This window comes from Eurosta solidaginis, chromosome 3, assembly GCF_040869045.1.
Source record: "Eurosta solidaginis isolate ZX-2024a chromosome 3, ASM4086904v1, whole genome shotgun sequence".
Taxonomy (NCBI): domain Eukaryota; kingdom Metazoa; phylum Arthropoda; class Insecta; order Diptera; family Tephritidae; genus Eurosta; species Eurosta solidaginis.
In genome coordinates this window covers 2679515-2699836 of record NC_090321.1, presented here as the reverse complement: position 1 = coordinate 2699836, position 20322 = coordinate 2679515, and the positions used below count along the sequence as shown (strand labels likewise).

The window sequence follows — 20322 nt, the reverse complement described above, 5'->3', positions numbered from 1 at the left end:
TGGATTGCATTCCTTAACAATTCTGATTCAAATATATCATTTCTAAAAAAAAAAAAAAATATATATATATATATATATAAATCGTGGCATATATATATATTAAGGTTATTGATAAAAACCTTGAAATAATCGTTATATAAAATATGCTAGGACAATCGCACGCCTTCAGATTTGAACTTGATTGTGTTCGGTTTAATCCATAAGAAAGATGATTCCGGGTCCGCTACAACTAAAGCAGAATCAATCCGTTTTATATTGCATATAGATTACTATTTAGCGAATCATGCGAAAGACAGAAGCAACCTTGAACCGGCTGATTAGACCTCATGATTTGACCAACTCTCCGAGCCATTCAGAACCAAACGAGTATTAACGCGACTCTTTATAGGGCAACAGTAAAACAGAGAAGTGCTACTTTGGGCTGGGTAGGCGATTGGGAAGCAAAGTCCTTTGCCGATGTACAAAAATCTCTCATTTTAACTTAGGAAAAGTTTTCAAGAATTTGTATGGTAATTTGCGAGCTTTCATTTGAAGGGCTTTACGCATTCATTGAAATACTGCTGCGAATGAAAGTCCAACGACTTCATTGATTAGCTCATATAATAAGAATAGACGAAAAAAAAGGTGCAAGTTCAAAGCAGTTCAATCAGCGCTCGAAACTGGCTTCCGAAGAAGAAGAAGACCACTTAGTTGGAAAGAAAAGCTGGATGGAGGCTTTATCTCTCAATTGGCGTTAGTTATCGCAAAGCAGAAATGGCTGGCGCAGTTTGCTACGGAATGACCAAGACCAAAAACATATACAGTCCTTAACTTCTTTCGCAACTTTCCCATTTTTAAACTAGACATTAGAAACGTGATGATTAAAAAATTGTTATAACTTGTGTACTGAGGCAGCTGGGTATAAAAAAGCTCCATATCGATGTGGACATTACACGGGTTAGGGCAAAGTTTTAACTTGAAATTGAAGCTTTTGCAAATATCAAATATTAAAAAAAACACCTTTTGAAATCACTCTACGACATTACCACGTTGTTTGTTGTTTGGCTTTTCTGCATATGAAAAGTTTATACAGCTTTTTGAAGCAATCGCCGTCTTATGGTCAAGTATACGCACGAATATTCAGTTAAGATCGAAACGCGCAGCCGCATACACGTCCAAGACACGTTCCATAACCTCGGCGCGGTAGAAACATTTTTTTGCATAAAAAAAATTTATTGAGGTTTTAGATATCGGTTTCAAAGAGCCGTCAAAATATGAATCAACGGAGTTTAGGCGTTGTAATAGCTGTCCTCGTGGTGATAGCGCAAGAAGGTAAAAAGCAAATAGAAATACTTACAAAATATTATGAAAATTAAAAAATTTAATTAATTAAAATATAATAAAACAAAATCAACCAAAATAAAATGAAATAAAGACAGTAAAACAAAATAAAGCAAATAAGAATAAAATAGCTGTGAGTGAAATTTGCAATAACGCGCTCGAAAAATAAAAAATAAAAATTGTATAGAAGTTTTCTTTGGATTTCTTTACTAAATTCAAATTTACATATCTACAATCATACAAAATTTAAGGCGTTGATCACAATCACAACGAAAGTAAAAGCAAAATTACAAATAAGTTACTAGGCAGTCTTGTATGTGAATAATAGTTACAGAATACAAATCTAAAGTATGCCAATACATACACACTCCGCGTCAAAATTATAGCCTCAGAGAAGTTTCAATTACTTTATTTCGGCATTTGGTTTGTTCGCCAGCGAAGGAGGGGAGCTAAGCAAGTATTACTATTACGAAGTTGTAAAATAAGGAAGGGGAAGCAAATGTCAACACCTTCCCACCCACAGAAAAGTCGTACAAATAGTCCACTACCGCATGATGGCCGGTATACGGCTAAATTACTATCGAATTTGACTACTTATAACTCATAAAGTACTAAAAAAAATCGATCTCCTGTTTTTGTCAATTTCTATAGGGAACTTTCGTTTTAGTACAAATAACCAAATTAATTTTTTTTTTTTTCGACTTAGGGGTCTTTTCTTGTGGAGCGTCTCATATATATTTCTTCTGTGCGTGTGTTTGTGATAGAACGACTTAACCGATTTTGATGAAATTTTGTGTTTGTGTGTGTCAAGGTGGTCTGAGGATGCCATAGATTCACAATTTGGTTGTTTTATCTCCTTTCATTCCTGGAAATGGACCAAGGACCAACATATTCCAAGACCAAGTTAGTCTTATATATAAAAACGAATGCAAAATTTGTTGGTAACTTAATAACTCTAGATCGGATGAACTCATTTTAAAACTTATAAGCTCATTTGGTTTCGTATAGTTTCGTAGATGGTTTGTTAATGGTTTTTAGATGTAGACGAAAACGTGGACTGGTATGACCCGTGAATGTGTTTACGCAATGTGGTTGGTTATCAAGGATGTGTTAATGAGGGTTTAAACAAGAGACGGTGGTTAAGAGGAAGAGAGAAAGGGAAAGTGAAAGTGAAAGAAATACGAAGGCCATCGACAGAAAAAGGAAAGTAAGAGACAGGAGTGGAAATTGGAGAAATTAAGAAACGAAAATGGAGCAAGGGAAGGGAAGAGAAAAAAATTGGGGAGGATATGAAGTCGGAGATAAAAATGAAGCAAATGCAAGAGGATGATAGGAACCAGAGGAAGCAAGTGAAGGGGAGATGGAGAAAAATGGCGAAGTAAGGGTTAGGGGAAATAAGCGGGAGTAGAAGAGAGAGAAATGGAGAAAGTGGAGGGGCAAGAAGCAAATAATATAGAGGAAGAGGGAGAGGCAAGAAGATTTTTTTTTTTGCAAGAGCTACGATACGACTAATGCCTTTCTTTACTGAGATAGTAGATACATCTCAGGAAGAAATACTACCGCGCAGGGGAAAATCCCAATCATTTATCTATAAATTATAAATCGACCTATTCTAATTGAAAGGTCGTAACTTAAAAGTTTTATTAAGAAGGACGTATCTGAGCACACTCGTTAATAAAGTCGTGTCTCAGAGCCCAAAAAAAATATTTGTCAAAAAAGCTTCGAATTTAACTGAATTTATTTCTTATTCACAATTCGCAAAAACCAAAATTGGTAAACGAGAATTTAGAATCATATGTCTTCTATTCTATAGTTTGGCATTTTAAGTCGTTAACGAATTATAAAAAGAAATTAAACTGAATTTAGTTCAACATTTTTTTATTTCAATTACAACCTTTTTAACCGGCTTCCTGAGATACGACTTTACTAACGACTTCGTTGAGATACCGCCTTATTAACAGAATGTCTATAAAACGTCCTTTTTAACAATACTTTTAAGTTACGATCATTTATTAAGATAGGTCGATATAGAAAATTGAAGGCTATTTTGGAAACAATTTAATAAAATGATTTTGGAACGTTCGGTCAGGTGAAGCAGATATGTAATATTTTGTGTAGAGATTCCATATATGCCTTACTTACTTTGACGGGGAGATATAGGGGGTGGGTGCGGGAGTGAAAGTGGATGTGGGCGATGCTCACAGTCTGCCGGGTACGCTACATCGTACAGCTATGAACCCGAAGCTTTCAGTTAGTTTCCATACTAAAAATCAGGCGTACTTAACAAATGTTCAAAGGTGACGAGGTCGTGGGCGTTGAAAACTTTTAGCTAACGAAATCTAATAGAATTTAAGTGCAAATATTAAAAAGGTATTATTGTTGTTTGTTTGTTTTAAAGCACGGATATAATATAAGAAAACGCTCACTAATTTTTTTTTTATTTCCACCTTGTAACCCAAACTTGAGGTTTTTTATGCGTTCTGCATGCATCAATTGAAAGGTACAAATATGTGTTGGGCGTTTACCGAGCATTTATTCTACGGTTGCAGAAAGCACGAAAGAACTCGATAAGTTCCGGTACCAGCGCATTCTGCTACTAGCCGAGGCAGTCTCTGGAACGATTGGTTTGCCAGTTAAGCATTTTAAAAACGTTTAAGGTAACAATTCTGAAACGGAGTGTAATAAGACATATGTGCAAGCTTGCGTTGGGTTTGTGTATAAATAGGTCACACACAGCCTAGAGGTGCTTGCGCATACATCAATACAAGCAAACGTGCATTTATTCGTGTACATACATACCTACATTCAGAAATATGCATACTTTATTAGTTATTAGCTAGGGAAGCGTTTTAAAGTTTTGCCGCATGATCGATTACATTATTAAGTAAATAAATATATACTGATTTAGAGCCATACATATGTGTGTTTGTATGTATGTAATAAAACATGTTTTCCAACGGCTTCTTTAATTTTTCTTTTTGTTTCAACACACCTTCGACCCGCCCTAACGCTCATAAGCCTCTACATAAGTATGCTTGCATTTACATACATATATTTTTTAACGTTCATAAAATTGTATAACTTTTAGCTGCTTTGATCAATCGTTACATGATCTTAACTAAAAGTGGAGCAATAAACCTTTACTGCTAAGTTGTATAGACACAAAGGTAATTGCACGTTTTTTTATTCTTTTTTTATTTTTTTACTTTATTATATACCTAATAGCAGTTTTCCTTTCGCTTTCAAACTTAAAGTCATGATCTGACAATTTGAAACTCGTATTCAGAAAGAAACCTTGCTTGATCACTTCATTGGTAATATATATATGTATAATACATATCTACATATGTATATCTAGATACGCATGAAGGAATTTACACGCATAATAATAAAGCAAGTCAAACACTAGTACAAAACTACTCAATTTCTGTATAGTACTACACTAAATTTCAATCTAAGGATTTCTTTAGTTCCGAAAAGAATAATATTTAATGCCAAATATTCGAGTTTGGTTTCGTTTGAATAGTGTGAAGGAAGATAAGACGATTTTTGAAAAGAATTTGAAAGAAATTTCATTCTCTTTTGCCCAATGCTGGTCAAATGTAGATCAAGTGCTCCCTTCCGAGTGTAGAAAAAAAAAGCTCTGACAAATAATATTCCATTCTACACCTTTTTCAGATTTAGTTCAGAAAGTTGCATTGAAGTTAAGAAAATGACAATTGTAAAATTACAGTTGTAGTTTAGAGAGTTTCGTTTGAAGTTCAGAAAATGTTTCAATTGAAATTTCAGTTTTCTGTTTTTCTGAAATTCAAATAAAGTTTTCTGAACTAAAAATGTAAATTCTGAACTACAATTGTAATTTTCTGAACATCAATTATAAATTTTGAGCTTAAATTTTAATTTTCTGAACTTAAATTGAAAATTCTGAACTTCAATTGTAGCTTTCTGAACTTTAATAGCAATTTTCTGAACTAAAAAAAGGTGTAGAACATCAAAATTCCAATGTTTTGTGTCACCATTCATTTATGAAATAAACGTGTCGTTGGTATGTATCCTGATTGGTAAGCTTCACCTATCTTTCTGCCAAAATTTCATTGCTCTCTATGTTACGGTCTCAAGGCAGCTAAATCGAACAGTCATTATAAAACCATAACTTGTGTTTATTTTGCTATTTGTTGTGTGATATTTTTAAAATAAAGTTTTCATCACCTTTATCTTTTTGATCCGCATACAAATTTTCACAGAGGCTATGTTAAAATTTTAATATTGTAACGAATTTACTGCAATTACCCTTATTTCCAATCTTCTGCCAACGTTCGTATCGCTAAACTGTTGAATAAATAACTCCAATATTGAATAATGGAAAAATGGCCTTTATTAAAGTACTTCACAATAACACTTATACTTTGCAACGAATAGCTTGCTTAATAACCAAACTGATTGATAGCTCAAATGAAACCGATTCCTCGCCTCCACTGTTGTCGCACTTTTATACTGTCTGATCTCCTTGTTGTATATTTCTAGGCTTTTCTAATTCCAGAACTTACTAGTTATAAATTTCTCAGCTACAACTAGAGATGTATAATTTTTATAGCTACTATCATACCCCATGCGCTTGTATGTGTGAGCGACACTTCCACAATCACAATTGCATTCCTTTAGGAGCATTTCAGATAAGATATCCTCATGTGCTTGTGCGTTGCTTCTCCCCCGCGTGCACACGTATGTGTAGACATAATGATTGAATTATTGATGTGAATTCACGTCACTGCTTAGCATCGGCCTAGAGATGGCAGTACCCCTTAGTGCCGCCAACATTCGTAACAATATGAAAGTTCAACAAAACTATGTCTTTGTTTAAAAATACATTTTTCGTTTCTTCTGGTACGTTTATATAAAGGAAGTACTTAAAATTTGTTTTCTTCTTTTCATTTTCTTCTTTTGTTGCATTGTCAAGGTGACCTGGACTATGTGTAAGGTTTAATATTTCTAGCTCAATCAGTAGCTACTTAAAAATTGATCGCACGATTCCACAACTCTAAATGGACTTTTTAACGCCTCTAAATATCTCGATCCCTGCCCCATCTAGAAAAATTGTTTATCCTAAATATTACAACCTAATATAACCCAATGCTGTGTTTAAAATTCCAGGTCACTGGGTTATCTGGAAGTTTCTTAAAACTCCAAAGCAAAGTTTCCAAGTTCGAAGGTTTTTTAGAATATTTACGATCCCTGGACCACTTAGCAAAGTTCTTTTCCCTCACGTTAAATTGTCATCGCGTTCCGATGTGTGCTCGAAATTTCAAGAGTCTAGCTCTCCGGAAAGTTACTCCAAAAATGTATTGCAAGAGTATCCAATTTTGTATGGAAATTGGCGGAAAAACATCAAACGAAATATAAGGAAGTAAAAACGATATTCACATTCTGACCACCAGTGATTTATACTCAGGCCTGGTTTTTTCATTGCGAGTTTAAACTCCCGTTAAAATTTACTAGATTTTAACCTTACCACTTTCTTCGATAGCATAAAATTTTACTGCTTATCTCTGCTTAAGCCGTCGAAGTGGCAGGTTTAACTCGCATTGAAAAACGGGACCTAAGTAGAAAGTTACACTTTCGCTCAGTATCTTGGTCTATTAAAGTATAAAAAAATAATAATAATACTTTTAGACAAGTATGCACACTTTTTTGGTTATTCCAAAACAATTTTTGACAGGGTAAAAAGCACATTGTGAATATTTTGATAGTACAATCATATATGCCCTGCAACGAATCGCCCCGTTTCCGTACTACTTACCTCGCACTGCTTGCAACTGATACTTTTATCAGTGTAATAACCTACGAAATGCCAATTACCTCATTTGCAGACCTTTAGAACGCGTACGTAACTGGTTCAGTTATACCGGACTGGGACAAACGTTGCCTTTTCATTGATTAATTTAAATACCTATAGCTCAGGCTTAAATATTCTAGGTACATGTGAGGCTGTCAACTGTTCCACTGTGCAATCGATAAGCGCCAGTTCGATGTTTTTCATTTTTCCTGCAGGGTGTATATGTAGATAGTTAAATAACCTTCAGGTATGACGAGATTTGAAAATTCTAAAAGTCTGAACTGAAATAACATACAGTTGTGTTTATACACTTACCTACTTAACTACGCCTACCTACATATGTAATCTAATTTATTTATATTTCATGAAACCTCAAAGATTTTAATATTTCTAAAGCAATACAGTGAGGGACATCAAAATTGGTGCAGCATTCAAACGTTGCCGCCTCCATCATATTATACGTCTCATCCAAATCTTATATACTGCTACTTAAAACTCTAACACACTTCTAGATACTGTACCATGCAAGAATATCGCCTAAAAGATCACTTCGTCATCAAATGTTACATTTGACAAGTCCGTAGTTGTCATCCAGTCTTTCTACTGCGTTAGTCATGGCTATTAAGATGCGGATATTCGAAACATTTTCACTCGAAGAAATTTTTACTACCGAATGAACTTGTTCCATAAGTGTATACAGGGATCGTATCATGCACCATCGTAAGGCAGACACGGGTTCAGGTAGATAATGATGTTGCTGCCGGGTGACTTCGAAAGCTCCCGTTGTACTTTGCACCAATCTCCATAGTAACAGATTAGTCCATGCAGTATCTACTCACCGGGTGCACCCTAATGTTCATTATTTGATGTTCCACTACATCTTCCAGTCTCGTATGGTGCCTAATTCCTTTGTACTGAGTTTCGCTTGCAGTAATACCCCTCTTAGCTTACGTGTAATCTAATCCGTGACCTTATACTTAATAGTAAACAAGACCACATCCACCAACCCGGTGGCAGATGCACAGGAAAGTACTTCCCGAAGTGTCAGCTGATAGGCACAGCTGATTATAAAAAAATTCCAAAAGCCAATTGGCGAACCTTACTTAACTTAATTGGCGCTTAACCGTCTAAACGGATTGACGCACCTAGTGTCTTGGTATTTACATTTGTTTGCGGCCATTCATTTATCACATTGCAAAAATTTACTTTCCCGTTTATTTGCTAAGAAAACCTGTTAGTCCATTCGTTTGCGATTTACCGGCTATTGTTGATGTAACGATTTTTTAGACGAAATCTACACACACACAAATGTTAATATATAAGTCTACTTGACAACAAATTATGTAATTTAAATACCCTGTGGGAAAATATCCTGCGTTGCAGGGAGAAAAGTTGATGTTTGAGGTCGGGATTACGTATTTCAGAGATTTGTATTTCTTAACACATAACAGCCATAATTGGAGCATTGTGGCAGCAGATCCTGCATAGAAACCAAACTCAATTTATTGAGGGTTTTGTATTGACCCTAACAGTTCGTTTCGGTTTCGGTGCAGGCGATCTTTGCTCACTTACATCGTTTGCCTTTAATAAGAATTTTAATCTTACAGAAATTTATTGATAACTGATTACTGGAATTTTTACAAAGTGTTCATCATACCGTCTTGCTGCCTGCATTTCCAACTGGGTTTGTGTCCATATATACCTACCTACTGGTATATCTTCTTGTGTGCAAACAAATCTTAACGTGTCAACCGGCGTTGTTGTATTACTATTTTTTACGGATTCAAAAGCTTTACGAGACAGTTGTGTGCTAATGCAAAATTTAAAAGGGGAAGAGACATTTCCGAATTTCCTGGATGTAGGAAAAAGATTCAGCAATGTAGATTTTAATGAGATTTGCCGTTTCCTTATATTGAGTAACATTGAGTCGCATCTTAAGTCGCTGTGTGGGCTTTACAAAAAATAGTGCATGACGCTTAAGCCTGGGCAAAAGTAGCTTGTACGGATTTGATGGTTTTGGGATCAGTTGGAAGAAATAACTTTCAGCATGCAATGGCATCGCTCAGGGATTAAAATTAGAGGAGTAATACTTTTTCATGTTTGTTATGCAGAATAATTAAGACGGTCCGCAGCAGACACTATTAGCAGGACCGCTGGTTATAGGAAGAAAGGGTAAGGTTTTTTTTCAGAAATTGTGCTTTTAAGGTTGGCCAAATAATGAAATAATTCCGAGCTTTTCCTGCAGTTGGAGTTGTGCTGATTCTATTGTTTTCACAAATTGTTTAGACCTACAGTTTTTATGCCAAATCAAAAAGATTACCTGTGAGACCTTCGGTATTGGAGGCAATCCCACTACGCCGAACAGGCCTCCAATTTGAAAGGGTTTTTTTGATGTTTGGCCATATCATGCACCATTAAAGTCAAAAGCTCTCGAGAGAGAAACCAGTTTCTTGGCGCCATGGCGTTGTTGAAAGAAAAATCTTTTTATAAGAGTAGGGATTTGTAAAGCCTATATATTCTTGTTTTTTTATAATACCTAGATTTTGGAAGGTATTGCCAGGGACGATATTCCTTGGCCTTGTGCGCTCGGTCATCCCCCTCTCACATTAAGTTTTTTAAGGGATTTGGGGTCCACTGCTTTATATGTGTATGTATAAAACGTCTGCCCCTTTTTTTTACGGGTATTGTGACATATCTCCTGTCCAGCAGTTAACAGAACTTTTGCGCCATGTATTGCCTATTGTTATCCTATACAGACTTTTTTATTAGAGTATGATGATAGCTTTAGCACGTTCTTTGGCGCTTGAAGGGAACAGCGAACGAGATGTTTCGTTTTAATACGTCCAACTTCTCCTCTACATCCAATGTTTTGGGTCAGAACTATTAATATTATTATTAGTATAATTATTATTAATTTTTTTTTTTGTTGCGTGGAAGGAGGAACTGCTTTATGCACTAACCGGGTTGTTAAGCTTCGGTGCTACACTCTGTAGCATCGAGCCTCTCCGAGGACTCCCTTCTTCTATTGATGGGCTACCTACTAAAACCTAAATTTCCACGGCCTGCGCATTTTCCGCACCTGGGACCGCGTTTAGCATAACTTCGGGTACGGAAGCGCGCTACGTGAGCTCTTTGGCTACTCACACGTTATTGGGCTAAGCAACCATCTTGCCGTTTAGCGAGGAGAATATTCCGTGCATATCTGCTGACCATGTCCCATCTGTCACTTCGGCAGGTCATCTTATGGATGACACTGCTGTGTCATGCTGTTCGAAGTGATCGCATTCGGAAAGGTTTGGCGTGCAACCGTATAATCAAGGCGGATTTTCGACCTAGCATATTCCGTAGAGATATTCCCGGAAGTTTCCGTGACCACTTAAAAACTGTGTCAGGTAGAAGTCGACCTCCCCATGCACCGTACAAAAGTATAGAATCCGAAGTGGAAGCCAGCAGCTTTCTTAAACATGGCCTTGGCGCACCTATGTTTGCCATTAATCGACTTAGGTACGCTATGGTCTGCGCAGTTTTCTCGTGGGCTCCTTGGAAGTGATCCGAAAAGGTGAGCTTGCTATCTAGCCAAGATATTTCATGGGGAGTGTCCTTATCGCTACAACGAAAACAACAACTACAGTGTCCCTTATAGTAGCCAGTAAGAGTTCGTATGCCCTCTCTTCTTAGATTAATGAGTCTGGCTAATACTCTCCGTTGCTGTTTGCTTTGTTTCCTAGTCACTAAGTTTCCCTAGTATGTGCCTTTGTGAGTCCACAGAATGGGTCTGGACCATAGTTTGCTGCTAAAGTACCCTGATTAGCTAGGTAGTCTGCCTGTTCATTCATGAGTTAGCTACAAGAAACATATTGATGTTCGATGCCATGCACATTCGTTTGCCTCGTGCATTGTTTCCTCGCAGTCGGTTCTGAACCCTATACAGGTTTTCTAAACACGGAAAAGTAAAGAAATTTATAACTCGCACTCTTTGTATATACATATTTACAGGCAGTTGCGGTCCTATTCAATCGGCCGAATGTCCGGAGAAAGTTGGAGAGCAGGCGTATGCGCATACTGAACGCTGTGACCAATTCTTCCTATGCACAAATGGAACCCTAACTTTGGAAACATGCGAAAATGGCCTTTTGTTTGATGGAAAGGGTGCGGCACACAATCATTGCAATTATAATTGGGCAGTCGACTGTAAGGGGCGACAATTTGATCGTAAGTCTATGCAGTGAAAAATTACAATATGTGTACTAAGCTGGGTCGATTTATTAACCTATAACGCGCCATCGATTTTTCGATAGGTTTTGGGCTCAGGAAAAAAAATATCCACTAAGCACACCCAAAAAAAATAATTATCGAGCCTGCAAAATTTGAGTTTTTTGACTTTTTTTTCTTTGATTCTTAAGGTTTTTTTCATGACCTACTTAAAAAATTTTCATTTGATTTTAAAATTTTCATGTATACCCTATCCGACTCAAAATTTTCCGCTAAAAACTTTGGCGATAACAGTTTTTTGAAAAAAAAAAATATTTTTTGGGTTTTGAGGAGTGTTTTGGTGAAAAAATTTACTTTTCCGCCATTTTTTTTTTTAAGGGTTTCTTCAGAAACGTGGAAAAGTGTTGCCGATGAAAACGAATTTGTCCCATAGTTCCTATCCCACTTAAGATTATGCGATAAAAACGTTGGCATTAACAGTTTTTAAAAAAAAATTCACGACTAGTTTGCGTTCAAACAAACGGACAGACGGGCGGACAGACGGACGGACGGACGGACGGACAGACGGACATGACTAAATCAACTCAGCTCGTCCCCTAATCATTTTGGTATACTTCTTGGTGGGTCTAACGGAAACATATACATACAAAATGATTTGGAGCCTTGAAAATGAAAAAAATCGATTTCGACCAAAACAAATCCCAAAAACCCAAAAAAAAAATTTTTTTTAAACTGTTAATCCCAACGTTTTTATCGCATAATTTTAAGTGGGATAGGAACTATGAGACAATTTCGTTTTCATCGGCAACACTTTTGCACGTTTCTGAAGAAACCCTTAAAAAGACAAATGGCGAAAAAATAAATTTTTTCACCAAAACACTCCTCAAGACCCAAAAAATATTTTTTTTTTCAAAAAACTGTTATCGGCGAAGTTTTTAGCGGAGAATTTTGAGTCGGACAGGGTATACATGAAAATTTTAAAATCAAATGAAAATTTTTTTAAGTAGGTCATGAAAAAAACCTTAAAAATCAAAGAAAAAAGTCAAAAAACTCAAATTTTGCAGGCTCGAAAATTATCGATGGCGCGATATGGGTTAACTTTCGTCCATGCAAATCAACCCAGCTTACTGTGTACACTCAAAAAAATGTAAATATTTTTCAAAAATACGAATGCTTTTAGCAACACCTATTTCATCACCCGGTTGTGAATATCAATTCGGTATCTATCCCGTCGCTAAGGAATGTTCCACGACTTACATAAAATGCGCATATGGCGAACCGATTGAACAAGAATGTGATGCTGGCTTGGCATACGATGAACGTACGCACGGTTGCAATTGGCCCGATCAACTTTTGCATATTTGCAATCCAGAAGGTGAATATTACGAATTTTCATAAATCTTAAAAAATTGTAGCTTTGTATTTTATCTCATAGCTGTCGTTGGCTTTAAATGTCCCACGAAGGTTGATTCGAACTCGCCAGCTGCACGTTTTTGGCCATTCCCACGTTTCCCGGTGCCGGGTGATTGCCATCGCTTGATCACTTGTGTTGAGGGTTTTCCTCGATTGATAACTTGTGGTGAGGGTAAAGTTTTCGATGAACACACACTAACTTGTGAGGAGCCGGAGTATGCTTCTTCGAAATGTGGCGGATTTTGAAAAAAATTAAAGCTTTTGAAAAAATGTTTCGAACTAATGCTTAAACTCTGTAAATATGTATACATTTTTAATTTCCCACTAATTTTCACTAATTATCCACATATCCAAACTCGCCTGAAACCTAAAATTTTCCAAATCTAGAAAACATTCTGGTAGCAAACGATTAAGAAATGGGTAATGTGCAAATAATTCCTTAAAAAATAAGTTGAAAAAAAAATTGTCAATTTTTTATTACCAGTCGAAAACTTTGGACTTCGTCCAAAGATAACAGTAAGTTTCATATTTGAAGATATACAAGATGAGACGACGGCGACGTGGACAAATGTACCTAGTACCTGAGTTACAGTAAATATATTAACGGTTGTTCAATAGCTTTGATCGGAGTCCTGTGCTTGTATATTCATATATCCAGCCATGATGGTAAGTTGAAATGTTTAGTCTTAATATTCTTTTGGGTGTTAAAAAAATTTCATTTAAACCTTTCTTCTACCTCCGGAGGATTGGAGCTGCGAAAGAAAATACTGTATTGCAGTCCTATTCGTGAAAGGCTGAAAACCGTATTTTGTTGTAACAGTTATTAAGGGCAAATTAATGGTGACTTATCCATAACCAGATAAAACAGCTAATCGAACCAACCTTATGGAAATCAATGTAATTGATTAATGGTGCCATACCATAACGCTAAAGCCATAACCATACCATAGCCAACAAATTGGTTTTTGGTTTTTCGCCATATCCATAACCTAAAAATATTTGAGTTGGTGGATTTATTAACTTTTTGTATATTTTATTTATTGTTTTGGATACGTTTTGATTAAGAGACTTATTTTTTGTGGAATATGTTTGTAATATTTTGCGTTTTGGATACGTTATGACTAAGGGACTTATTTTTTTGTGGAATATGTTTGTAATTTTTTGCGTTTCCTTCATTTTTATGAAATTTTCACAATTTTTAGGTTAAGGCACCATTAATCGATCACATTGGAGATGGTTATGGATACGGGTAAGGTTACGACTATGGCGTTAGGGTTAAAGGGCGAATTAATGGTGACATAATCATAAAGCCATAACCAGACAAAACAGCTGATCGAACCTACCTTAAGGAAATCAATGTAATCGAGTTAGCGTTATGGTATGGCACCATTAATCGATTACATTGATTTCCATAAGGTAGTTTCGATCAGCTGTTTTATCTGGTTATGGCTTTATGGTTATAAGTCACCATTAATTCGCGCTTAAGGAAGCTTAATTGGCCCTTTAATCGATCACAATGCAGATGGCTATGGATATGGGTATGGGTACGACTATGGCGTTAGGGTTAAGAAAGTTTAATTAACCCTTTAGGCCAGCTGTGCTAAGAGATACGACACTTCAAAATTTCAGTTTCTTAAACCCTTCTGTAATTTCAGACTTGTAATGTATAATTTACCCCAGCGGGTTAGGGAGCCTTCGGGAAGTGTCTTTTCGTTAATACAACAACAACAATCCTTAATAATTCTCAGGGATGTTGCTGCTGCTACATCAGAGACCGATTTACGCTGAACTAGCCTATCGGCTATTTCGTTTTCCTGTATGATATTATTTCTCAGCACCCAAATTAAAGAAAACTTACATCGAGGTCCATTCCAATTTTTTTTTTTATCGAACTCGATAATATCCTGTGTGCTCCGAGCTCCCGAGGAATCGTCTGGTCATATTGTCGTTGTGGTTGCAGCGATATAGACACTCCCGAAGGTTTTGGGGAGTTCTGATGTTATTGTTGTAGCGATATACATTCCCCGAAAGTTTTGGGAAGTGTTATCGATGTTGATGGTGTAGATCCGGTACGTTCCGGTAACAACCACCATCAAGGTACTAGCCCGGCCATCTCGGTAACGATTTAATAAGACCACATTAAACCTTCTAGGCCATCCCGCCCCACCTCTTTCTTCCAGAGCAGTAAAGCCGTGTAAGCCTCCTATAGCCCGGCGATCTCAAACTGGAATACGAACCCTTGCGGAAGTCGCCTAGATATAGACAGGTTACTTCGACGGTGATAGAAGTTTAATGATACGCTGTACCAGATTTTTGCAGACATCAATATCAACATGTTGTTGTTGTTGTTGTTGTAGCGATTAGGTTACTCCCCGAAGGCTTTGGGGAGTGTTATCGATGTGATGGTCCTTTGTCGGATACAGATCCGATACGCTCCGGTAACACAGCACCATTAAGGTGCTGGCCCGACCATCTCGGGAACGATTTATATGGCCACATTGAACCTTCAGGCCATCCCTCCCTCCCCACCCCCAAGTTCCATGAGGAGCTTGGGGTCGCCAGAGCCTCGTCTGTTAGTGAAACGGGATTCGCCGCTCGAAGGTGAGGTTGACAATTGGGTTGGAGAAGCTATATATTGCGCTACACAACCCCTTGAATCCCTCAATATCAACATCGTTTACATTAGTATAGGGTATCCGATATCTTGTACAGAATGCTGTAATAGAACAGATCAGTCATGTCTCGGTATTATCTCGCACTTAAGGGCGCCCTGAAATGCCATTGGCGTGATAACGAGATAGCCTGGTGGCTTTTTGCAGTTCACGCCTATAGCCTCTGTAATTATGGTGAAGAGCAAGTGTGCTTTCAGCAACGCAAAGCCAGAGAAATGGAGATATGACTGTGAAGTCCCGCTCTACAGGTGTGATTCGATCTTATTAACTCTTAGCTGCCACCTATCATTTAGGACAGTAGAACCGACCCTACTATAGGTATGACATACAAAACGTTCTATTTGCAGGACGAACATTCATAACACTATGGGGCTAAGCACTAACGTATGTACATAAAACAATATAGATATAGATTAAGTATTATAAAGAGTATAAAGCGCTATATACCTTGGAATTTAATTATATTTTTCTATGCCATCAATTTGGGTAATGAATGCAGTCGACTTTAAGGTCGTCACATAAATCGGCAGTGAAGCTCTAACTACGAGTTAGATGTTCTGAACGAATTACATTTAAAATGAAGCAACAGCTTTCTAGATTATTTAAATTTATTTTACTCTATTATGTATTTTAAATGTTTCATGGCATAAAATAAATGTTTTAATTTTTTTTACATTCAGACAACCACAAATTGCTCTCTAAAAAATATAGCAATAATTTTTGACATAAATTTTCTTTCATAATTTAAACGGCTTTCAATTGCAACAGAACATAATTTTTCCTTCACACGTTTCGTTTAGCAGTTGTGTTTTAACATTTCTTTTAATTGAGAAGGGAATTGTGTAGCCTATTTAAAGTCTCACTTAAAATAATGTAAGTATGTATGGCGTTTGATTTATAATCGCAATCTTATTCTTCTTTACATTTATACATTAGAATGGTTCAAACGACTTTATTTCGAAACATTGCATTGGAATGAAGAGCAAATATTGAAAAATATGAGAAAGGAGGACCCCACCATAATTAAAGAGAAATTTTGTAAAAATTTATATTCCACCTATAGACATTGATAGTTTATACTAATAGCGCACTATAGAAGATTCTGCTGTATTACATTTTGCGCTGTACACCCCACTTCACCGATGTATTGGCACCATGTTCATATCTAATCAGTGCTATTTAATTTTAGAATATACAACTCTTACGCTTAAATTGGAATATCCGAAATCGAGTGTACAAATTAGCCAGCACCAAAAATATCTACACAACCAGCTCGGTCCCTACATTATACATACTAGAGGTACATAATCCCGTCACTAGAACTTTTCAGTTTTTGATTGAAAATATTTGGGCAATTTTCATGGCATGATTTTTTAAATATTCATAACCAATTCTACTGACCATTTTAATGGATTCTGTTTTATTAGTTGCTATTGTTGTTGCCACGGTTTCATTGGCATTACCATCAGTATAGTCACTTGAGGTATTTGTCGTGGTCGTCGCAGTAGCACTGACGGCAGGTTTGGGAAACCTATTTCGTAAAACATAATTAAAACCTGTAGCTGCTTTGTTGCAATTCGACTTGAAGCGTTCTAAGCCAAGAGCACGTATTGCACGCGAAAAGCCAAAAACTTGAGAAGTGATGTAAGCACGTCTCACGGCTAATGTGCGGCCATCATTTTGCTCGCTATATTCCACGATTTCATCAACTTTCTGCAAAAAAGGAAAATATACATATGTGAACTCTTTGTTTGTAATATATTGAGTAGAAAAAACAATAACATAGAGAAAAAAATTATGCAGGAGAGGTTCCCAGCGGGTTAGGGGATCAGAATATACCCGCGGTAGGTATCTATGCCTGCCGTAAGAGGCGACTAAAATACCAGATTCAAGGGGCTGTGTAGCGCAACCCTTCAGGTTGCAAGCGCAATATATAGCTTCTCCAACCCAATTGTCAACTTCACCTATCCGCGGCGAATCCTGTTTCACTAACAGACGAGGCTCTGGCGACCCCAAGCTCCTCATGGAACTTGAGGGTGGGGAGGGAGGGAATGGCCTGAAGGTTTAATGTGGGCACATAAATCATTCCCGAGATGGTCGGGCTAGCACCTTAATGGTGCTGTGGTACCGGAGCGTACCGGATCTGTATCCGGCAAAGGACCATGTCATCGATAACACTCCCCAAAGCCTTCGGGGAGCAACCTTATCGCTACAACAACAACAACAACAACATGCAGGAGAGGTTACTTAAAGCAGCAGATCTAAACCGCTGAAGTTTTGGAACAGTGTAGCGGATGGATATGGGCAGTCCTGTTCGCCTTCCCTGCAGAAAAATGAGCTTAGGGTTGACTGATGTTACTTCTTTATCAACGATCGAAATCGCCTAGGCGGTTGAGACGGAATGGGACAGCAAGGGAGTAATCAACATATTTTTTGTAGTCATTCGCCTAAAAAAAAAAAAAAAAAAAACTATTGAGGCTTCTATAGTATATTTTTTTGTGGAATATTGCCAATTTAGTGCTTTACTTTGCATTCAATTGAAATTCATTGCAAAACAAATTTTGCTTTTAATGAAGAAAAACTATTTAAGTGAATTTGTTTGCTATTACCCAAGGTTTATACAACAAAAACTACATACAGGTAATGTTCTAGCAACCACAAAGATTCACATTCAATAACAAGAGAGAGCTAAACAACTGCATTAAATAGCAACATAGTGGCAAAGAAATAAAAATAAAAATAAATTTCAAAAACATACAAGAGCGGAGCAAAAAAGTTCCTTTTGTTCACATGTAGAAATATAAATTTTCGTATAGGATTTCAATGAATTGATTTAAAGCATCCATCTACTTCTCAAAGCTTGATTACTTATTTAACTGGCGCTTTCACAAGTTGTTGTTATTGCTGTTGTAGCAGTACACAAGTGGTTTTGTTTGTGTTGGTCCTGACATTACAGCTGAAAATTTTAAAAGATGTTTTAAGCTTCCAATCTCTAGTATCCAACTAGGCGAATTTTTGTTTTGGGAGGTATATGGAAAATCATTACAACAATGACTTCACCCAAAACTGGAGCCCGTATCACGTGTTACAATCAGAGACTGAAAACCATTTTCAGTTAAGCGATAAGTAATGGATCTAACGAGTACTCTTTGTCGCTAGTTCGCATGTCATTAATCCGATCTACCACCTCAAAAAAAATTTTTTTTTCTTTAAAAAATAAGTTCGATCACGGATCGTAACACATAATACGAGCCCTGTTTTTACGTCAACGGGCAGAAAAATAAACAAATAACACTTAAACCTCCAAGGCAGCTGACACAAGCTACACGTTCTCATACATTACTACTTCCCTTGCAAGACAACAAAAGTAAATTGTCTACTCTTTACATGTTTCTTCATATCTTCTACTCACCATAATTTTCTTAAATCCAATATTGCGGGTATATGTGACAAGTGTCTTCTTTTTTGGGTCCAATATGGAATCCTCAATAATTTTTACCGGAGCATTATTGTAAAAGCGTTGACCCCATTTCGGTACTGGATTTGTTTTGGAAAGTAAGCGGCGTGAATATAATTTACCATCACGCACCTCACGTTTGATTGTATCTTCGGTTAGAACGTGCGTACTGTTCAGATAATACATTAATTAATGTACATTATGTACAGAAGCTAACTTACCTTGATGGATTAGGATAGCGATTCCAGTAGGCTTGTACCACTTGCTTCCAACTATAATCGAAAATTGTTTCTGTTGTACATTTTGAAGTGGTGACCATTGTTACGATTGTTTCTTTAAGTTTTTTGTATATGGCAGCGCTGGTGTTTCTTGATGTGAATGTTACCGCGAAGGCGATGTATTAAAGTTAACTTATCTGCGTTGAATTGTTGTTCGAGATAATCTCCCTTAACTGGAAGTGTAAGTGGACGCATATACAGGTATTGACCATATATGTATGTATAAGTTTAATGCCTCTGAGATAATTGCAATGTACGTAGTACTGAACTCGCACGTTTTTCATGCCAAAAGACAAACATCAAACAATTTTTTCAATCCAAACAGAGTAAAAATTTGTCTTCATAGTCAGCCGGCAAAAAAAGCGCGCTGTATACCGGTTTGTTTTTGCACGTCCAAGCTAGATCTAAATGCAAAATTTTCGATTTTTCTTATTTTCGCTTTTATCTTTCAGCTAAAAATAGACCACCACTGCAGATATAAGAGTAAAGTACGATTGAAATCAATTATATATGTAATTAGTACCAGGAGAGTAGTTATTACAGCAACTGACTTTCGCCCAACATTATAACTCACCAACCATATTAAGTTGTCCATCTAGTGGAAAATGTGTGCAAGGTCTCTGGCTGGTCTGCACCGGAAGTAGTGGAGGTCGTTACACAATTAGACAATCGTGTTTGGTGCAAATTTAGCACGTTTACCCACCGCTTACAAATTTCTTCTTTTTAAGTTGATTTTTATATATCAAATTTTTAACAGAAGTGCTATACTTTTATTTTTCCAAGCTTTCTCATTCCTTTAAACTTCGTTTGGAGTATTTAACCATTGACTTTTCAAGAGAAATTGTCTTGGCTTGTGTTTTTTATTTTGACTTTTCAATCATTTCGTCGCACTGCGATAATTCTGACAGTTGGAGCAGCTGCTTCCAATTAGAATAAAAACCATATTCCCACACCAAAAAAAAAGATAAGAATTATGGAACAAAAATTGTTTGAAAAAGGTCCAAAACTTTTAAAGTGGATTAAATTTTGGAAAAAATCATGGAGCAATAACTACCCTCCCCTGGAAAAATCGCGAGTACTCCAATGCATGCATGTATGGAGTACTCGCTATGGACCAACCGAATACTCTAAAATTAT

At 36.7% G+C, this 20322-nt stretch overlaps 2 protein-coding genes across 2 annotated transcripts; one reads left to right on the top strand and one right to left on the bottom strand.

The window, feature by feature from the left end:
* The first annotated feature begins 683 nt into the window (after positions 1–683).
* Positions 684–13358, top strand: Peritrophin-A (Peritrophin A). Its single transcript, XM_067770354.1, has 4 exons — positions 684–1311; positions 11150–11365; positions 12546–12740; positions 12801–13358. The coding sequence occupies exons 1-4, from the start codon at positions 1254–1256 to the stop codon at positions 13022–13024; spliced, it is 693 nt and encodes a 230-aa protein (XP_067626455.1). The 5' UTR covers positions 684–1253; the 3' UTR covers positions 13025–13358.
* A 2682-nt stretch (positions 13359–16040) lies between these two features.
* Positions 16041–20097, bottom strand: prel (preli-like). Its single transcript, XM_067770353.1, has 4 exons — positions 19760–20097; positions 19129–19654; positions 18863–19076; positions 16041–17163 (listed from the first exon to the last, which is right to left on the bottom strand). The coding sequence occupies exons 2-4, from the start codon at positions 19224–19226 to the stop codon at positions 16777–16779; spliced, it is 699 nt and encodes a 232-aa protein (XP_067626454.1). The 5' UTR covers positions 19227–19654; positions 19760–20097; the 3' UTR covers positions 16041–16776.
* Positions 20098–20322: the final 225 nt, after the last annotated feature.